General features: G+C 37.1%; 1 protein-coding gene across 1 annotated transcript in view; it reads right to left on the reverse strand.

The window, feature by feature from the left end:
• The window catches only part of LOC108712359 (potassium voltage-gated channel subfamily D member 2-like), a 226184-nt gene extending 206526 nt beyond the window's left edge, over positions 1-19658 (reverse strand). The window contains exon 1 of the mRNA XM_041588532.1: positions 17780-19658. Within this exon, the coding sequence (XP_041444466.1) occupies positions 17780-18894 (1115 nt within the window). The 5' untranslated portion in view covers positions 18895-19658. The remainder of the gene's footprint in view (positions 1-17779) is intronic.
• Positions 19659-20590: the final 932 nt, after the last annotated feature.

Raw genomic sequence — 20590 nt, forward strand, 5'->3', positions numbered from 1 at the left:
ATACTTCACCAAATTAAACCTGCTGAAGTGCTATGTTAGCCTATGGGGACCTTCTAGAGCATTTTTCTAAGTTTTTGGAAGTCGAAGTAAAATCGTTTGATTGATCGCTTAAATCCTTCGAATAATTCGATTCAAAGGATTTAATCGTTCGATCGAACGATTTTACTTCGACCGCAGGATACCCAAATTCAATGAAAAAAGCTTTGACTTCGATATTTGAAGTCAAAGTATTTCAATTCGATGGTCGAATTTCGAAGTATTTTTAACTTCGAAATTAGCCCCTTGATAAATCTGCCTCTTAAGGTATGAAGATCAAAAATTACAAAAAGAATTGGTATCTGGAAAACCCCAGGTCCTGAGAATTCAGGATAACAGGTCCCATACCTGTATGAAGTATTGTCTAGAAAAATAGATTAATATAGATCTTATTTTATACAAATGAAAAAAAAACACTTTTGTTCAAATGAGTACAGCATGAAGCAACTCAACTGTAATTTTTATTTTTCCCTATAGCTAAGAGTTCTTTATGATTTCTTCTTATTTAATACCCTGTGCATTTTGTGGAAACATTTAATTATTGTGTATAATAAATATATTTTTTCTTTTAAATAATTTATTTATTTGTATGTCTGCCAAGAATATCAAATAAAATAAGTACACCACTTTTAAAGGATAGCCTTGCTATTGCACTGATGGCACAATCCAATTGACTTGAGTTAATGATTGTGACAACTCGACCCAGAAATTGCTTTGTCAAGCAAATTAAATTATACAAGGATATAAATAAAGAAATTACTGTGCATGAAGACTCCTTCAGGACACAGTTTTTCTATGTATCCACTTAAATGTTACATAAATTACTATAAATTCACCTTGCTGCTGCTTTTGCTTACAATCAGCCATTGTATTATATCTGTACAAGCAATCTCAAGTAGCAGGATAAGTAAGCTAATTTGCTGAAGGTTAACCTTTACTTTGAAAAGAAAATAAATCACCATTCTAGGATTCCTTAATTGCCCCATTTGTGTCAGGTACCTGTTTGCTTTTTTTTCTGTAATGCCATATTAAATACAAATTCTTTATGCATTTATTTTAGGGTCCTGGACTATTCCTGTGTACCCTATAATATTAGTTTCATCTAGCTTTGGTCATAGATGCAATGGAACTAATCACTTAAATCACTGCAAACACAGAAGTGACCGTGTACCTCCATCCATCATCATGTCTAAGCGCTAGTATCACAGGAAGGCCCCAAGTACCCCAGAAACAGTATTGATGATAGGGATCAGGAAAGTGGATGGAAAATCAATCTTAGTTTCATGACCTAGAACTGTGAATTAGTGACAGTGCTACTGTCAGTTGTGAATACTGGCTACACAAGTAAAATGCTGATATAGCTACTTTACCAAATTACGTAGATTGTGAATGCTGTCAGGCGAGAAGGTTCATTTAAAGGAAATCTTTCACTAGGAGCAAAAGTTTCAACACATAATTTGATTTATGCAATTAATAACACTTTGCTGTAGCTTATAAGAAATGTCACTTCAAGAAAGAAAACTGAAGAAGTGGCCTTTTGAGTTACAAATCCTGCATGAATTAACTTTGAATGAGTGTCTAAGTTTAAGCTCACCTCAGGATTTCTTTTTATTGTGACCTGCTGTGAACAATAGCAAAGTGAAAGTGATAACTTAACTCTCTTCTAGCATATATTTATGGAAGGATAAAAGGGACACACAGTGGAGTACTTTAAAGATTCTTTACAAACCACCTGGTAAATATGCCCTTTAGAGATGCACCTGCTTAAGTAACTTGGTTGCTGGCATGGTCTTACTGTACGTAGCCTACTCTGGATCATCTATCAGCTTGCCGTAAGGGTTAATTAGCATTGGACTTGATAAAATTGCTGAATAGCAATTCGTTTCATCTTTGTTTACTGGGATAATAAGACCAATAAGCAAAATAAATACTTATTGTAGCCATTAGTTCAATCCTTTGTGGCTGGTTTCTAAATAGGCCTCCATACCTTACCTTCCAATTTCACTGCCTCCATAGGGCACAATTATTTTATTGTTCTACTCAACATCAACAGTCCATATCTCGTGTTTCACTCTTCAGCACTCTAGTGTGTCAGCATTGCATTGTGCAGTAGTATGTCAGGACACAATGGAAGGTGAAACAATGGAGATAAATGACTATGGTTGTGAGTTTTAGATCACAATCTCAAAGGAGCAGTTTACTTAGGAGACATTAAATACTGTTAATTATTAGCATCTGAATTGTGCATAGAACCTGATCCCTTCACAGTAAGTGACTTGTAAGTGGAAGACTCTGTGATACCACTATTTATTAAATATATCAAGGGAACTATGAAGAACTCTACTTGTTTGATTTTTTTAAATATGTGCTAATCATCTGGAGTCAACCATTGGTGCTCTCATAATAGAAAAAATAATTTCGGTAGCAAGATGGATCTTTATTTATTATTGGCCTTAACATGTTATCAAGGTAAGGTGTATGTTTCTAATATGTGTTATTGGTAAATCACAAGGAGAATCATTTCTAGATATCTCTACACTCCCCAACTTAGATTTGGCCAGACTCTATCAAGAGCTTCAGTTACAGTGTAATTATCAAGCAGACACCAGCAAAAATAAAATCTATACTTCCAGGAATGCCATTATTATTATTATTATTTAAGACAGTTAATCATTGTTAGTGGTATGTGGTAATCATTGTCAATGGTAATAGTAATTTTCACTTGATACTGTTATTTGGAGTTCAGATAATTGACTGAAAGGAACTAACAAAATGCTTTCAGGATCCTTAAATTCAGCATGCATGGTTGTGCACGATCATGTGCATGTTCCAAAAAAATGGTGGTGGCTAAATTAGGGAGAAAAAAAATGTATTACCACTGGGAACATTTGAATCTGGGCAGTAACTTATGGTAACCCATAAAATGTTTGTGTTCCTTGTTCTACATGCAGCTGGCTGAAAATGCTAATCAATGATTACTAAGGGGCCGATTCACTAACTTCGAGTGAAGGATTAGAAGTAAAAAAACTTCGAAATTCTAAGTATTTTTTGGGCTACTTTGACCATCGAATGGGCTACTTCGACCTTCGACTACGACTTTGAATCGAAGGATTCGAACTAAAAATCGTTCGACTATTCGACCATTCGATAGTCGAAGTACTGTCTCTTTAAAAAAACTTCGACCCCCTAATTCGGCAGCTAAAAGCTACCGAAGTCAATGTTAGCCTATGGGGACCTTCCCCATAGGCTTTCCTAAGTTTTTTTGATCGAAGGATATTCCTTCGATCGTTGGATTAAAATCCTTCAAATCGTTCGATTCGAAGGATTTTATCGTTCGATCGAAGGAATAATCCTTTGATCGTACGATCGCAGAATTTGCGCTAAATCCTTCGACTTCGATATTCGAAGTCGAAGGATTTCAATTCCTAGTCGAATATCGAGGGTTAATTAACCCTCGATATTCGACCCTTAATGAATCAGCCCCAGTCTGTGTGTTACTACCCAGTGTTTAGAAATGAGCCCCATGGGATGGTGCTATCTGAATTATAAGAACAATGAGTTCCAAATAATAGACAGCTGGAAAGCTTTATGTTAAAGATTTCTCCTGATACTTGACCACACCAATCTGCTATTTTTTTTGCTAGACACACAAAATATTATTATATAAATGTAAAGAATGATCATAAAGCATAAACCATTTTTCTCAATGGTGATTCACCAGTCCCTACAAGTTTTAGCTTTCCTTTCACAACTCAGTAAACTTAATATCCTTGTGACATATTATTTATGAGTTCACAAAACATACTGCGATTTCCTATTATCTCTTCAATAAATAAGTGAAGCAGTGCATGCAACAAAGCTGCAATTCATTAATGAAACAGCCTACAACATGTTCACGGTGTGTATTCCTTGAAGCCTGCACAGCATTTATCTAGTGCAGTTTACAATCAGCGTTGAAGAGGGATTGAATTTTATTTTTATTACACTTTGATACCCCCACTCACAAAATGGTGTTTAAACACTTTACATAAAACACAACCATACATTATGGTTAGGTATATGCAAATGATGTGAAATTATAGACTTTAAGCCTTACAAAACACTTTGATGACACATAATTAAAAAAAAATGTGCTACACTTGAAATAAATGCTATGACTGTAAATCACTCAGGTTTTATTTTATAGTCTAAACCACAGCCTCTAATCTCCTATTTTCAGCTTTCGAACATTCAGTGCTTACTTGTTTATCTTCCTTACAGATAATTGTGCTTTAAGTTGGACAATACCATAGCAACACATAATGTACTTTAGCTTAAAAGAACGAGTCCTTGCCAAAAAAACAAATGAATAGCACAGTTAAAAATAAAAACTATAAGTAAAAAACATTTTTGTGTGTATTTTATATTTTTAATTACACACAAAATATTATATTGAGTACTATACATTGGCACTGACTTCTTAATATACTTAATTCTTACAGTGCCACACAGAACAAAATATTAATATTTCCTGCTGAAAAGAAAGTAATTTAAATGAAGAGATTAAAGGAGAAGGAAAGGTTAAAACTAAGTAAGCCTTATCAGAAAGGTCCATCTAAATATACCAGTAAAACCCCAAAGTAGTGCTGCTCTGAGTCCCCTGTCAAAAGAAACACAGCGTTTCTTTCCTTCTATTGTGTACACATGGGCTTCTGTATCAGACTTCCTGCCTTCAGCTTAAACCTCATTGCCCTGGGCAAGCGCATGCTCAGTTTGCTCCTCTCCCCCACCCCTCCCTTCTCTACTGTAATCTGAGCCCAGAGCAGGGAGAGACTCAGGCAGGAAGTGATGTCACACCATGTTAATACTGCAGCTCCTATCTTAAACAAACAGAGAGTTTATAGAGCTTTTTAGTTAGGTATGGTAAAACATTCTACAGAATAAATATAGCATTCTAGCTTGCACTATTGCAGCTAATCTATTGGCAATAAAATGCCTCCGTAGATTTCCTTCTCCTTTAACAAACTATTACTTTCATCAGAAATAATAGTTACATAAAGGGATAATATCAATAGTTTGTCATATGACACTGGTAGAATAATTTGAATTGTGTCTAGAATCACCCATGTGATGAGGCCCTGCCCGGCCCTATACTGCCAGTATCATTTTAAAGTGATATTGACACTAAGGGGCAGATTTATCAAGGGTCGAATTTCGAAAGTACAAAAAACGTCAAAATTCGACCATCGAATTAAAAAACTTTGAATTCGAATATCGAAATCGAAGTTTTTTCAGCAAATCTGGCAATCCTGCGGTCAAATAAAAATTGTTCGATCGAACGATAAAATTTAAGCGTACAATCAAAGGATTTTTATTCGATGTGTAGAGACTTAGAAAAATGTTGTAAATGGTCCCCAAAGGCTAAAATAGCACTTCGGCAGGTTTAAGTTGGCGAAGTATTGAAGTCAAAGTTTTTTTAAAGAGACAGTACTTCGATTATCGAATGGTCAAATATTCAAACGATTTTGACTTTGCATCGAAGTCGAGGTAAATTCAAAGTCGTAGTATCCTATTTGATGGTCGAAGTATCCAAAAAATTACTTTGAATTTTGAATTTTTTTACTTCGAAAATTCCTTTGAATTCACTTCGACCCTTAGTGAATCTGCCCCTAAAAATATGATCTTCAAAATATTGATAGACTTGTTTTCGTAAGTTATTGTTACCTGAAGTTCCTAAACCTGACTGTCCCCTCTCAGCCAGTGTTAAATTTTCTAATGCCTCCGGACTACAGCTGCAAAATTAAGGCAGCCCCCTCATAAAGAAACAGATGGGATCACACAGATTATGTGAAAGCATTGGGCTAATACTTTTATGACACAATGATAATGGCATGCAAAGACAGTGGTATGATAAATATAAAAAAATGTTTAATTTCTGGTGTCAGAATTTCTTGAAAATATATCTAGCTAATGCAGCATCCAAATGACAAAGTCCCACTCATTGCTTTCTGTGCCATATTTTTACAGTTTTATTGTATAATACATTATTAAATACAGGTATATGACTTAAACATGTTTTAATATTCAATGAAGCATAATACACATGAATTATGCATTTATAATATGTGTTCATATTTTCTGTTATTTCCATTGTGCAATTAAAACTCGCTTTCTCACTCTCTCTAAGGTAAGGTAAGATAAGGAAAGCCAACCTCAAGTACTTCATCTATTGTTGTACAGATATGGGACATGTTATCCAGAATACTTGAAACCTGAGGTTTTCAGATAAGGGTCCTTCCTGTAATTTTCATCAACTCATACAATGGATGGAGCAATGTAATAAAAGTCGCAAACAGAAAAACAGTTTGCACAAATAAGAATAAAATTCACATTTCAGAATGTCATATTCTTCCTTAAACTGTTATTACATAGCAAATTTATATTGAGCATTGCAAATTTTAATTGTGCACTTTGAAGAAGTGCTTGAAGGTGTTGTAATCTTTTGGAGCAAATATAACACTTTCCAGTAAGAAAATTTATCACATTCACTGCGCAAATATAAAATTCGCAAACCTTCGTCCACCATCTGAACTGGTTGCTAAACAGTTTTTGGGTTCGCAAAAGCTATATTAAATTTGTGCAAAAGAAAATTCGTTCATGCAAAGGCATAACTTTTTACATTGCAAATATTTTTTTTTCCCATACTTTGGAGCTTTCTGGATAAAATTCCTATCCCCCTTCTACAGTTTCCATAAACCTTTGACAACAGCCAAGGATTGCCAAGGTTGCTAAATAATTGTAAATCTTATTGAGCACTTTTTTGTGTAAAATTTAAATTTGTTATTTATAAATAAGATCCTTAATGCCCGTTATGAAATATTTGTGATATACTGTATATATATATATATATATATATATATATATATATATATATATATATATATATATATATATAATGTATACTTTGTAGCATTTCTCAAAAAAAAACAAGTTATGCCATTCATTTCTTACAGACATGCATTTTACATACCCCTAGCTAAAGAATGTGTTACCAACATCACTATTCCTACATTTCAGTCAGTCCCTCTCTTCCTGAGGCCTCTGTCTCTTTCTGAGGAACCCTGCAGAACTCAGGGCCTAGAAGCATAATGTAATCTTGAGATGTTCGGGAGATGGACAGTAAATTGTCACTTGTCCCCTAGGGCCAATGCCCCTAAAGTGAAAGTCTGTTCATGTGAAAGACATTATTGCCTGCATAGATCAGTATCAGAATATATAATGAGATATACCAGCAATACAATTGCTAACAAGTTTATAAAGCTTTAACTATAAGCCTTTACTTTTGTATACTCTGTTCTTTTAAGTAGATGTGTTACATGCAAGCCTGTTTTTTGTGTTTCTATTTCACAGTCTCTTCATGCATGATGAACTACTGGAAGCCAGGTCACTTTTTTTATACCTACATTTTTATTTACTTTTTTCTTTTTTGTTTAGTTATACTGTGAAGTACAACCCAGTGAACCAAATAAATGCCTCAGCAGCTAAATTGCTCATCTCTAATCATAACCTAGCAAATGAAATAAATGGGGCGCTACATTGCTAGAAGGGAAAGGTTCTTCATAAGTCTCTAGCTGATGGTCTGGAATTTTATATTCATTTTCTATTACAATTTTTTAAATCAGTCCAGGAGCAATTTAAAATTTATTAACTGTATAATGCTTTTGTTGTCAAATCACAGATGTTTTAACTAAATCACTAAGAAGCAGTCAGCAGTGTGATTTCTTCTGGAAAAGAAATCGCTAAACATTTTTCTAGGTTTGCAGAAATTTGATAATGAGTAATTAAAAATACTTTCCTTCTCTCTGCTAAGTGTTGTAGTATACCTACAGACTATACTCTTTGACATTGATAAATACTCGTATTTGACAAATACTACATATTTGTCTATGATAAAGGTACTGTGTGGTGAAACCAACATTTGAGAAATAACTAGGGACGCAACGAATCCAGGATTCGGTTCGGGATTTGGCCTTTTACAGCAGGATTCGGATTCGGCCGAATCCTTCTGCCCGGCCGAACTGAATCTGAATCCTAATTTGCATATGCAAATTAGGGGTGGGGAGGGAAATCGCGTGACTTTTCGTCACAAAACAAGGAAGTAAAATTATTTTTCCCTTCCCACCCCTAATTTGCATATGCAAATTAGGATTCGGTTCTGTATCCGGCCAGATCTTTCACAAAGGATTCGGGGGTTCGGCCAAATCCAAAATAGTGGATTCGGTGCATCCCTAGAAATAACAATTTTTTAAAAAAGCTATAATGTGTTTAAGCAGAAAGCTAGCAGCATTTAAAGTGAGCCTGTCATGCCTGAAACCATACATTGATGTTTGATACTTTTGTATTGGAGGCAAAATAATTATGTTCTGTTGTTTTCTTCCTGAATGAAGAACAACACAAAAAACATTTACATTTAACTGTTGATTCTTATACTTTATTTTTCCTTCGATCAAGGCTACACTATGATTACAACTAGTCAGAAGGCTGTGAATAGTGCCCCAAAGAAGGCTTCCACTGCCTGTCTTGCATTGTGAAGGCCTCTTCTACTCCCTTCTCACCCACCATGTTTCAATATCTTGAACTGATTATAGCTGAAGAAATCAAAACAGGCAGTCTGCAAGACTAAATATAAATTTTAAATGAATTAAAAGGCTGCAGTATATTTATGATTTAAACCATTGATTCTGGATGTGTTGTTGGCCACAGGAACATTTAGGAGTAATTGCCATGTCCTTTAATTGAAGGTTTAAGCCTCTCATTTATTGTTTTAAGGCAATGCTTAGACACAAGTCTGGCTTCTGTATTTAAAATACAGAATTGTTTGCTCAATAGAACTTAATCTATTTACTAACAACATATTTGACATAGGTGAAACACTAGATTTGTAATACTGGCTTTTGTTGGGGCAGATGGTTGGGGCAGATGGCGCAGATTCGGGGAGATTTAGTCGCCTGATGACTAATCACCTCTTCTGCGTGGTGATAATCTCCCGAACTGCCTTCCGTCTGCCTTCAGCCTGCTTGAATGAAGAATCGCCTGCGCTAATGCACTCGCGGCACTTTGATTTCCGAAGTTGCCTCATGAGAAAACTTCGGGCAACTTCGGAAATTGAAGCCCCCCGAGTGCATTAGCGCAGGCAATTCTTCATTCAAGCAGGCGAAAGGCAGACGGAAGGCAGTTCTGGGAGATTGTCGCCCAGCAGAAGAGGCGATTAGTCTCCAGGCGACTAAATCTCCCTGAGTCTGCCCCAACCCTAACAGATAGAAAAAGTGTCTAAGTAACAGTATTAATAATAAAGTAAACTTACCCTTACCCTAGAGCTTAGACTGTTGATGAAATGCATTCAGAAACGCAATAGGGACTCCAAGAGAATACTTTAGATTAGTATTGTAAGTGAAATAACTAATATACCATCAGCTGGGCCTTAAACATATCTTGCTGTACCTAGAATTTAGGCCTATGTGTAAGTCGTATGGTACACATCATGCAAACATGTAAGGCTGAACTAGCCCTGTATCAGAGAATTGGCAGTAGCTGAACAAACAAAAGCATCACATATATTAAGGTATATATACAAGGTATCTGAAAAGTTGTACTAGTTTGACCTCTGATTTCTGTGTAAACATGTCAGCTATAATGTTGAAGCTAAAGGCTTAAGCACTACCATTCCCCTGAGCAAGCCTTTGTTGTCCAAACACCACTTTTGAATAGCTGTTTTTTCCCTGGATCAAGTTGCCTCACACAGGGCTTTGCAGGATGGCTCAGTTATCCAAGCATTTATTAACAAACATATGTATGCATCTCTGAGCTCTATCAGTTCAGTCACATTCATTTGCATTCCCCATACACTCTATTTCAACTTAAAATTAAGCTGCATGGTATGTCAGTTTATATAGATAAAACTAGGGAGGAAAAACATGATCTTTTATATTTATGCTTAAAAATGTGGTACCAGAGTCACTTTAAGATCTTCCTTTTTCAGACACACCCTGGTTTCTTGAAAACGTATCTACTAGCATACGTGCAAATGTCTAGTGTTTGATTAGTAAAATGTAACCTGCAGAACAGTTTTCAATTTCAACTTGACAATATGTGGGGCATCAAAGAATTACTGTGGATCAAGGGTCAAGCCAGTTAAGTGTAGGTGCAACACTCTACAGGAACCCAGAAATTAACCACTGCAATTAATTAAAACAGATTGTGCAAGGACCATGTATAAGTAGCACCACTGTGAAGAGTGTTTAAGCATGCATGTTTTTATGATGTGAACTTGTGTTTGTAAACAAGCCCTTAAAGAAGAATAAAAGGCCTATTTACTTGGGGGTGCCAAAATTAAGGCCAAAATTCAGCTTCCTTCTTTTCTTTCTTCAAATTTCCAGGGGCAGACCCAAGTGCTTCTTTGTTAAAGTTCAGCTTTGCTACTATGTATGCGCACCCATGCAAAGAAAGAAGAAGAAGGAAGCAATCGCTCCATGGTGCCCCACGGTCCGGTGCAGTTTTCTGCTGATAGGAGCACTGGCCCAGGGTTTCAGGTAAGTATATACAGTACAATCACTTGGGGTCACTTTTGGCACCCCCAAGTAAATTCAGCCTTTCCCTCTACTTTAAGCCATTGGTCAAACAAAAGTGAAAACTATTTTGCAGCGAGATGTGAAAATATTGCAATACATATATAATGTCTGATGATGCTGATGAGGTGGATTTATTTGCAAGATAATGTCAAATACAATAATGCAGATTTTCTCTCTGCCACATTGAAAAGTCTCAATGACAAAATGGAGAAGTGTCGCAGAACACTTCTTATAATATTCAATGATAATGGCTGTCAGTATGGAAGCAGGAACAATAATTACCAGTAAATCTACTATACTCTGTCAATCCCCACTTAACAAACAACGCAGCCTGCTTCGATTCTTCATGAATGATTACTGTTGAGATGTTTCCCGAAAGCTGTGACTAAACATGTACTTTTCTCCAATTGAAAGTCTTTCTGATTATGGTGCACTGATGCTGTTTGCATTGTCATGCACCATAGGAAGTGAATGGAACATATCCATTTCATCTCTACAGCACAAGAACCAAAGTGCAGGATGAACACGTTTTCATGATAGTGAAGATCAACTAATAATACTTTGCAAAGAGATGCACATATAACATGTTATAATGCCCAAACTAGAATAAAATCCAACAAACATTACCACTGTTTCTGTACTTTTACACAATTCTGTTTGAACACAATTGTTGGCGAGTTGGGGGTTTGGTTAACAGAGACTTGATTTACAGATGCAAGAAATAAATAAATAAATACTGAGACTTTGGGGTATATTTATCAAAGAGTGAAGTTAGAGATCACCACAGTCCTCTAGAGTGAAATTTCACTACTCTCCATTCATTTCTATGGGATTTTTAAAAGAGTATTTATCAATGGGTGAAAGTGAAAGTTCATCCTTTGATAAATACACCTTTCAAAATCTCATAGAGATGAATGGAGGGTGATAGAATTTCCCTCTGTGGTGACCTTTAACTTCACTCTTTGACAAATAGACCCCTTTTTTCAGTTATTGTAAACCAAAAGAAAAATTTTACCACTACACAGATGTGTTGGCCTTACACAGTGATATATTTGAGTCATTTTTTCTTATACTGGGCAAATTTATAGATTAAGAGGCCCATAATAGGCAGTTTAGCAAACCATGCTGAACTGCAGTCAGCCTGTTTTAGACTTAGCCTAATTTTTCCTTCAGCTGGCAAGTGTGGTGGTACCATTTAGCATAGATGGAATGAAGTTTAAGCTTCATGCCACTATATATTTAAGGCAAAGAAAATTAATGTATTTTCTCATTTTGCAGACTTTAAACCTCTATGATAAACAGGTGCCCTAAATAAGACACAAAGACATGAAACCACTGAACTTCAATTATCTTACAGAACAGAAATAAGCATAGCAGAGTGAACTGAAGACACAAGTCAAAAGTATTTATATGAGAAACAATGAGAGAGATACAGTAGCTTGCCCATCCTTGTATCTCTTAAAAACAGCTTGCATGGGAGCAGGTTAGGCAAACTATAAATCTATTTACTATAAAACTGTAAATCTAGAGCAAAACACAGGGTTAAAAGTAGCATCTATAAAATAGGAATAATCTATAACAGTTCTAGTTAATAGAGAGTAAAAATGGCTTTTCACAATTTATTTAACCTTTATAAAGTTCCTTTGGCAAGTTCTTATGGCAGCACATAGTTCTGCTCTGGGTCATTACCCGCAACAACCTGTTAACCGCTTGTGGTCACTGCCTCTATTAGAAAGCAAGCAGGGCCTCAGGATAGATAGTATGTGAAAAACAGGGCATGGACATTAAGGAAGGAAACTCGCCATTTGGAGAACTGCAGAAAAAAGCAAAGCTACAAATGACAAAATAAACCCCATAAAAATAAATCAACCTTCAAAATGGATGATTTTTTTTCTTTGAAATAAGGAAAAGAACCAGATCACAAAATCTATAGAAAATTAGACAAAACAACAACATATACACAGAATTACACAAACCCAAAGAAATATAATCATATGTACATACACTATATAGGAAGATGCGCCTGATTATAAACTTACACATTAACTGCATTTCTACTAATAAATAGATCTGCCTTCAGAGTGCTTCTGATAGGGGCTGCAAGGGATTCTCCTTATTGCAGGCTCTTGTTAACTACTTAATATGTCGACCCTCACTGTGCAATTTTCGGAATGCATGAATGTGAACAGCTTAGTGACTAGCTGACCAGAGAAAACTAGAGAATTGCACTTAATCTAAGTACAGTCCTTTTTTTCTCTAACTAATTTTTCTAAAACCGTCAACTGTCACATCTTACAAAGGACAGGATAAAAAAAGAAAGGTTTAAAGATTTAGGTAATATGTTGTAAATGGGATATCAGAATATCTGCAGTTTGTAAGTGGACATTATACACTTACAATAGAAGGCAATTGCAGGGTCACTGATAACATGAATGCAACCTGTCTGCTTCTAATTACAGGACCAGCAGTATAAAAATATAAGAGGGATACATATACATTTCACAATACAATATAACTTGTATAAATATTTTCATCTGGAGCAATGGTGAAAAACAAAAAAAAGGCCCTGTAGGGCTTTTGGCTACGGCACATTGGCCATTTTGACCACCAAGGTGCTTTCAGTGTTAATCAAAACACCCTCCCTTAGTGCAGCTGCTTCTCATTTATACAATGCTTTGCTTATACCAAGCACTGGCGTTGGTAATTTAGGAAAAACTGTCATGCTCGCTTATGCTCTCCCCAACAGTGCTAACAACTGCCATAGGTGACATGTTTCCCATTTGTTTCCACTCTGCACAGGAGAAAGGCTACTTAAATTGCAACCGTTTTAGTACTTAAAGGGATACTGTCATGGGAAAAATTTTTTTTTTCAAAATGAATCAGTTAATAGTGCTGCTCCAGCAGAATTCTGCACTGCAATCCATCTCTCAAAAGAGCAAACAGATTTTTTTATATTCAATTTTGAAATCTGACATGGGGCTGGACATTTTGTCAATTTCCCAGCTGCCCCATGTCATGTGACTTGTGCCTGTACTTCAGGAGAGAAATGCTTTCTGGCAGGCTGCTGTTTTTCCTTCTCAATGTAACTGAATGTGTCTCAGTGGGACATGGGTTTTTACTATTGAGTGTTGTTCTTAGATCTACCAGGCAGCTGTTATCTTGTGTTAGGGAGCTGCTATCTGGTTACCTTCCCATTGTTCTTTTATTTGGCTGCTGGGGGAGAAGGGAGGGGGTGATAATCACTCCAACTTGCAGTACAGCAGTAAAGAGTGATTGAAATTTATCAGAGCACAAGTCACATGACATGGGGCAGCTGGGAAATTGACAAAATGTCTAGCCCCATGTCAGATTTCAAAATTGAATATAAAAAAATCTGTTTGTTCTTTTGAGAAATGGATTTCAGTGCAGAATTCTGCTGGAGCAGCACTATTAACTGATTCATTTTGAAAAAAATATTTTTTCCCATGACAGTATCCCTTTAAGTTGCATACACAGGAGTCATAAATCATGCTCTCCAGCCATCTCATGGAAGAAAACTTTTCTTATACAAACATGACTGCTCCAGGCAAGAAACATCTTGTTTTTAAGTTGCTCTAGACCTAAGCTAGACCTAATATTTGAACACGTTTAAAAATGTTAGTGTAATTGGCCCATTAATGGTGTTAGGACCACTCAGGATTCAACCCCCAGCCTGAATATTAAACTGGTGTTGCTTTTTGTTGTGGAGCCACAGGAGACTTTGGGAGTTCAGTTCCCCCTATTACCTATCCTTTCCCTGCTGGTTCCACTTTCTACCTCATTAAAGCACAGTATCAGTAACCTGCTATCATGAGTTTATTTAAGCTTGCCTTTTGCTGCTCCCTCTTCTCACTGCTGGATCACAGAACCACTTCTTTGTGCTTTAGCTCCATATTACCTGAATTGCTGCATCTTTGCTTCTGAGTTCCGGTACTAACCTAGCTTTTGTTTTGATCTTTGGCCTGGTGTGTGTTATTGCCTGCCACCTGCACTGACCCCTTGACAGTATCATAGACTGGTTGTTGCCTACCACCTGCCATAACCTATAGCCTGATTATACACTTGCTTATCAGGCGGCTACCTGCCCTGTCCAGTGGTCAGTTATATAGACTAAATTAAAGCTTATTGACTTTTTTATTGTTTACTTGGTATCCTTCCTCAGGCTGCCCGTTAAAATATTCCTTAAAACAGTCTTGGTTTTCATCAAGGTCAATATGCTTTCACTTTGTCAACCAGCAAAACACTGCCAGCTCTTCACAGGTAGTCCTACACTGGGGTCTCTTGACAAATGCTTTTTAACACACTCATACAAAGACACACCAAGACTTGAGCGCATTAGTCTTTGGACCCACAGTTAAGATGCAGTTTATTCTAATGGCTAGTATTTGGCAGCAGACAGATCCAAAAGGATATCAAATCAGAATGTTTCTACAGGTCAGATTGTGTCAAACACATACAAAGGTTTGGAATACTTTTGTTTGCATCCTATTAGTAAAAACCACATTTGATATACAGCGGCATATAAGCTTCTATTCTGTCCTTATCTTACAAAAGAAGAACAAGAAGGCAATACACCTTCACCTTGGATTATCTGTGTGTTCACGCCCTATTAGTTTTAGGTTTTTATGTGAGTATTGACCTCCATGTTCTGCATCACCAGCTCAATTCTATTTGCATCCCGAGCAGAGATAGCAACAGAAGGTTCAGACACTCTTACAGGGTTTGACCAAGCAGTTACAGGAAACTTTTCCAATGATCCTCCCTGCAGAATATGTAGCAATCAATGAAGCTCATTTTTGGCCCTGGAAAGGATTGCTAGAGATAACAATGCAATCAAGCCAAATTAAAAAAAATCTTTATATTACAAACATCTCCTGTGTTACAGAGTATAATTTTTTGCAAGTAAAGTTTAGGATTAACACTTAAATCATAAACTAATCTGTGGAGAAATATCTTGGAGCACAACCAGATATGCTGTTGTTATGAAAAAATAAAGGTCAATTCATGTGAAACAATTATTAGGCCTACATAAATATGTTGTAATAAACGGGCTGTGCAATGTATTCATGAATGAAATTAGCAGATAGTAAGTTACAAGTTAAATATATTTAATTGCTGTCAGTAGAGCTTGTTAAGTGTATGTATAGTACCTGGGTTTGTGTGAACCCCACCTTGTTGATCCCATTATGCATGAAAATGCTACAAATAAAGTCAACACTTTATTTCAGGATTGTGTTATCTGATGTGGGACTTACTTCTGTAAGTCAGCACAATAAAGTTTCCAACTAACAATTTGTATGGAATTGATTATCTGGAATGCTAATGACCTGGGGTTTTCTGGATACAGGGTTTTCCAAAATTTTGAGCACCAGAACTCAAATATTACTAAAATATTAAAAGACATAATAGTTTTGCCATCAATTTGGTTTATGATAGCTTGATTATCTTAATGATTGTCTTATTGTAAAAGACAGAAAACAATTTGTATGTTATTGATTATCTGGAATGCTCATGACCTGGGGTTTTCTGGATACAGGGTTTTCCAAAATTTTGAGCACCAGAACTCAAATATTATTAAAATATTAAAAGTCATAATAGTTTTGCCATCAATTTGGTGTTATGATAGCTTGGTTATCTTAATGACTGTCTTATTGTAAAAGACAGAAAGCAAATATTGAAAGAATTGCTTAGTAAAATGGCCCTTATTGGGAAATGTTGTCTTTTTACAATTTCTAGATAACTGGCTTCCAGATAATAGATTCTGTATCTGTACTAAACAGTGTAGAACAGCCACCAAAACCAGACACAAAAGAATTACTTTGAAGGTGAAAAAACACCCTCAACCCCACATAATCTAATCCAATCACATGACCCACGTTTATACACAAAAAGAACACTCCTACATTTAGACTCAGTGTTCCTCATGCACTGATACATTAGGAGGCATGCAGTCAACCTGAGCAAACTTGGTTTAACTCCCATACCTTGTGTATTACTTATAATATATTATGTCAGCTACCATTATTTGTTAGCACTTGTATGAAGCAGTTGGCATTGGTTTAGTTCAGTCACTTCATTGTGCTTTGCTAGATCATCTGTATAAGAAGAATATCAAAGAAAGGTACAACCAACGTCTCCTTCTCTACTGCTTGGCCCCTTGTGTCCTATGGTTCTGCCATACACACGCAAATCTTAAGCACATTGTTTGCAGTTATAAACTTAGGGACATATTTATAATGCTGTGTAAAAAAAACAGCAGAATAATACACCACAGGCTTCATGGCAAAAAATTAAATATTTTTTATACAAAAATGTAAAAATGACGTAAAATAACTGTGGCAAATCTGGCGTTCACAATGTGTAAAATTACACACACACCTTGATACATTTACCATTTCATTTTACACAGCATAATAAATATGCCGTTAAGTTTGAGCAGAGAGATGAAGCATCCCAATGTAACCCCATCTGTGTCTTAGGCTTGCACAGGCCAAGTCAGTAAGTAAAGATAATTGGTATTTTCATTTTTTAATTAATCCCATGCTCTTTCCAGTGAAGGTATGAAATACATCACTTTCATACAGACCACAGTAAAATGATTACATCAGAACATTGCAGTGGAAAGTTTAGAATATGTATTGTTAAAATGATTCATTCATATTCATTCAATCTGTACTATACAGACAGCAGTTACAACCCTATAGGGTTCCTATAGGGATGCCACCTCTCTAGATTTCATTGGAAAGGGATGACTTTATTCATAATGCATCAAACAGAGGACAGTAAATGTGCTTATATCACTTTCATGTGTGCAGAGCCACAAACACACACACTTTTCTTTTACTTGTTTCTTTATAAAATTTGGGTTACGGTTGGTTAATCATAACTCAGAATATTGTGCAAGAGGGAACAAGAAGTTACTGATTTTTCCTGAACTGTTTTTAGCATTATAAAAGGTGTCACCCCTACTATCCCTACCTTGTTTTTATTTTATTTAAAGTAGTTAGGCATTTGAGGGGACACTTTAATTTGTTTAAAAATTAGAAAACAGGACCTACAACTTTGCCTTCCAGATTGCCAAATTAATTTCAAAGCAATTTTTCCACAACAGTACTTACCCCAGTGTTGTCATGGTGACAATGGTGTACCAGAATGCAGCAGGGATACTGGTGAACTTGCTACTAAGTGATCCTTTTTCAGCGTAAAACATGACAGTAGCAAATATTATTATGGCCATTGTTAGTGAGAAGAGCAGGAATCCCAGCTCAGAGGCACAGCTTTTTAATGTGTAGCCTAGGATCCGGAGGCCTTGTGAGTGGCGGGAGAATTTAAAGATCCGGAATACTCGGAACACTCGCAATGTCACAAAGGCGCCACTTACATCTTCGTTGTTGGTCATTATAAGACCAATGTAATAGGGCATGATTGCCACCACATCAATTATGCTCATGACACTTTTTACAAACTGATAACGGCTAGGTGCAGCCACTAAGCGCAACAAATATTCCACAGTGAAGATCAAGACACATGCTGTATCCAAGCAGAAAAATGCCAAGGCATAGCGTTCACCACAAGGCAACTCACGTAACGAGCCAGGGCTGATGCCACACGGTACTGTCTCAACTACATTGGCGAAAACAGAGACAGCAATGAAGAAGCCAGTAACATAGTAAAAGACAAGGGCTAATGTACTTGTGTGAGGATTCTCAAAGGCTCGCCACAACTTCTCGCGTGTGCTCATTGAAGGCAATAGCCCTTCTGCTGGGTTGTCATTGTCAGCATCATCCAAAAGTCTCTCAGCATTTTCCCTGTGATGATCTTTGTACTCCTCATAGCAACAGTCCCCAATAATTTCCGGAATTATGCCAAAGAAGGCTAGCTCCTCGTCATATGCAGAAATGCACTCATGCCGTGGATAGTGTAGCCGACCTGTGCGGTAAAAGTTGAGAACATGACGGAAAATGTCAGGATCTCTATCAAAAAAATATTCCCCGCTGTCATGGTTAAAGAAGAAATCCTTTTCGGTGCTGCCCAGTAGAGTATCTGGGTATCGCTCCAGTGTGTTCCGCCAGGTTTGGAAACGAGTGCCACTCACATTTAGGACAATCAAAGAATCCCGAGTGCGCTTCTTCTCTCCAAAGGGAGGTGAAGGCATGGGGCCTGAAGCCACTGGCATCCAGCCAATGGCAGCTGCCCGGGCAAAGGGTAACCAGGTTGCCACTCCAGCTGCCATGTTTGCAAGTATTGCTCTTACTACTAATATTTCTTGTGGTAGAAAAAATATTTTTTGTGTCAAAAAGAAAGATAATCAAACTGGCAAATAGCAAAAATGTCTTTCTAGCGACTGCAGTTTATGTTTTAAATGTCCCAATTCCTTTGTGAACATGCAGGGTTGTAGGAGAAGCTATTGAGACACAACCATGTGTTGCTGGCTGACTTGTCCTTGTAAGAGAGAGGCTTCAGCACCATGGAGAGCTGCGCCGTGTCTGCTCGCTGGTTTCACTCATCTGTCTCCTCTTTCAGTTTTTTGTCTCCCAAGTGTGCCACTGGCAGCCACATTACAGCACATGCCTGCGCTCCTGGAACTACTGCAAATCCATCACACTCTTGCCTTTTCTACCCATTACACCAGTCCATTCCTTGCACATCGATCCCTGTCATTGCCTATTAACACATCTGCACGGCTCAGTTTCTTGAGATAATTCCATTCGCATTCATTTGGCTCGGGCTTCCTTTAACAGGCAGCCAACATGCTACACCTTAATATGGGGCTGCAGCTTTGAAGCATTAATGCTCTTCAGAGCAATGTTAAAGCAGTTAAAGTAACAGTCCCAGTGTGACTGCCACTAAACGGCAAAGAGACTGAGCAACAAGTAAAAAGCAGCCGCAACACTCCAGCCAAGTTCCAGGAAGAAGCCGCAGCGCAAAGCCTGAGCTCCGTTGTACAAACAAAGTCTCCACACACTGCCACATTCTGGCGCTGGACAGCCTTCTGGGCGTGGCTTCATGCTGTGCAGGCGCGGAGTCGGCCGCAAGGTCCTAAATCCATAACAGGTTGTTGCTGTTCAGGGTGCTGAAAAGAATCCTCGTATAACGCTCTGTAAATTCATAATTAACCTGCTGCGTCCTCTTCCCCGACAGCAACAGACTCGGGTTTGTGTTTCAGCGAGGCATTTTGTGTTCACCATGTATTGGCTCTTATGAAATCCATTCACATAGTCTGTCGTGTCTCCCCTTCAAGGTACAAAATGCTGAGCAGTCTTGAAACATTAGCGTTGCAGAACAAGGTTAATCTTATCCGTGCAACACTGTGGGAGCAAGCCTAATCTCTCATCTTGGTATGCAGTATAATGTCTATATACAAATATGGGGTTTTGTTTCCTAGGTGAGGAGATGGTGGGATAAAGGTTTATTTCTGTGCTACCAGTAGGAACTGCTTTGAAGAGTGTGATTCCATATGTACACTTACATTTTATTATTATGACACCATTTTAGCTACATGCTTTATTTGTGTAAGTTAAGAAAATGCTTAAAGGAAAACTTTACCCCTCAAACAATGTAGGTCTCAATAAAAAATATATTGCATGTGTAAAACCCTGCTTCATGTAAATAAACCATTTTCATAATAATATTCTTTTTTAGTAGTATGTGCCATTGGGTAATCCTAAATAGGAAACTGCCATTTTAAAAAATAAGGGCCGCCCCCTGGGATCGTATGATTTACGGTGCACAAAAACATACCAAACAAACTACACTGTTTAATTCACATGAGCCAGTTAATAGACTGAGTTGTGTCTTTTGCTTCCACACTTCTTCCTGTTACAGTTAGAGTTGAAGTATTTCTGGTCAGGTGATCTCTGAGGCAGCACACAGACCATCACAAAATGGTGGTTCGAGGCAAGAGATGTAAAAGGGCAAAATGTTTTTAC

The sequence above is a fragment of the Xenopus laevis genome, chromosome 3S (assembly GCF_017654675.1).
Source record: "Xenopus laevis strain J_2021 chromosome 3S, Xenopus_laevis_v10.1, whole genome shotgun sequence".
In the NCBI taxonomy this organism is placed as follows: domain Eukaryota; kingdom Metazoa; phylum Chordata; class Amphibia; order Anura; family Pipidae; genus Xenopus; species Xenopus laevis.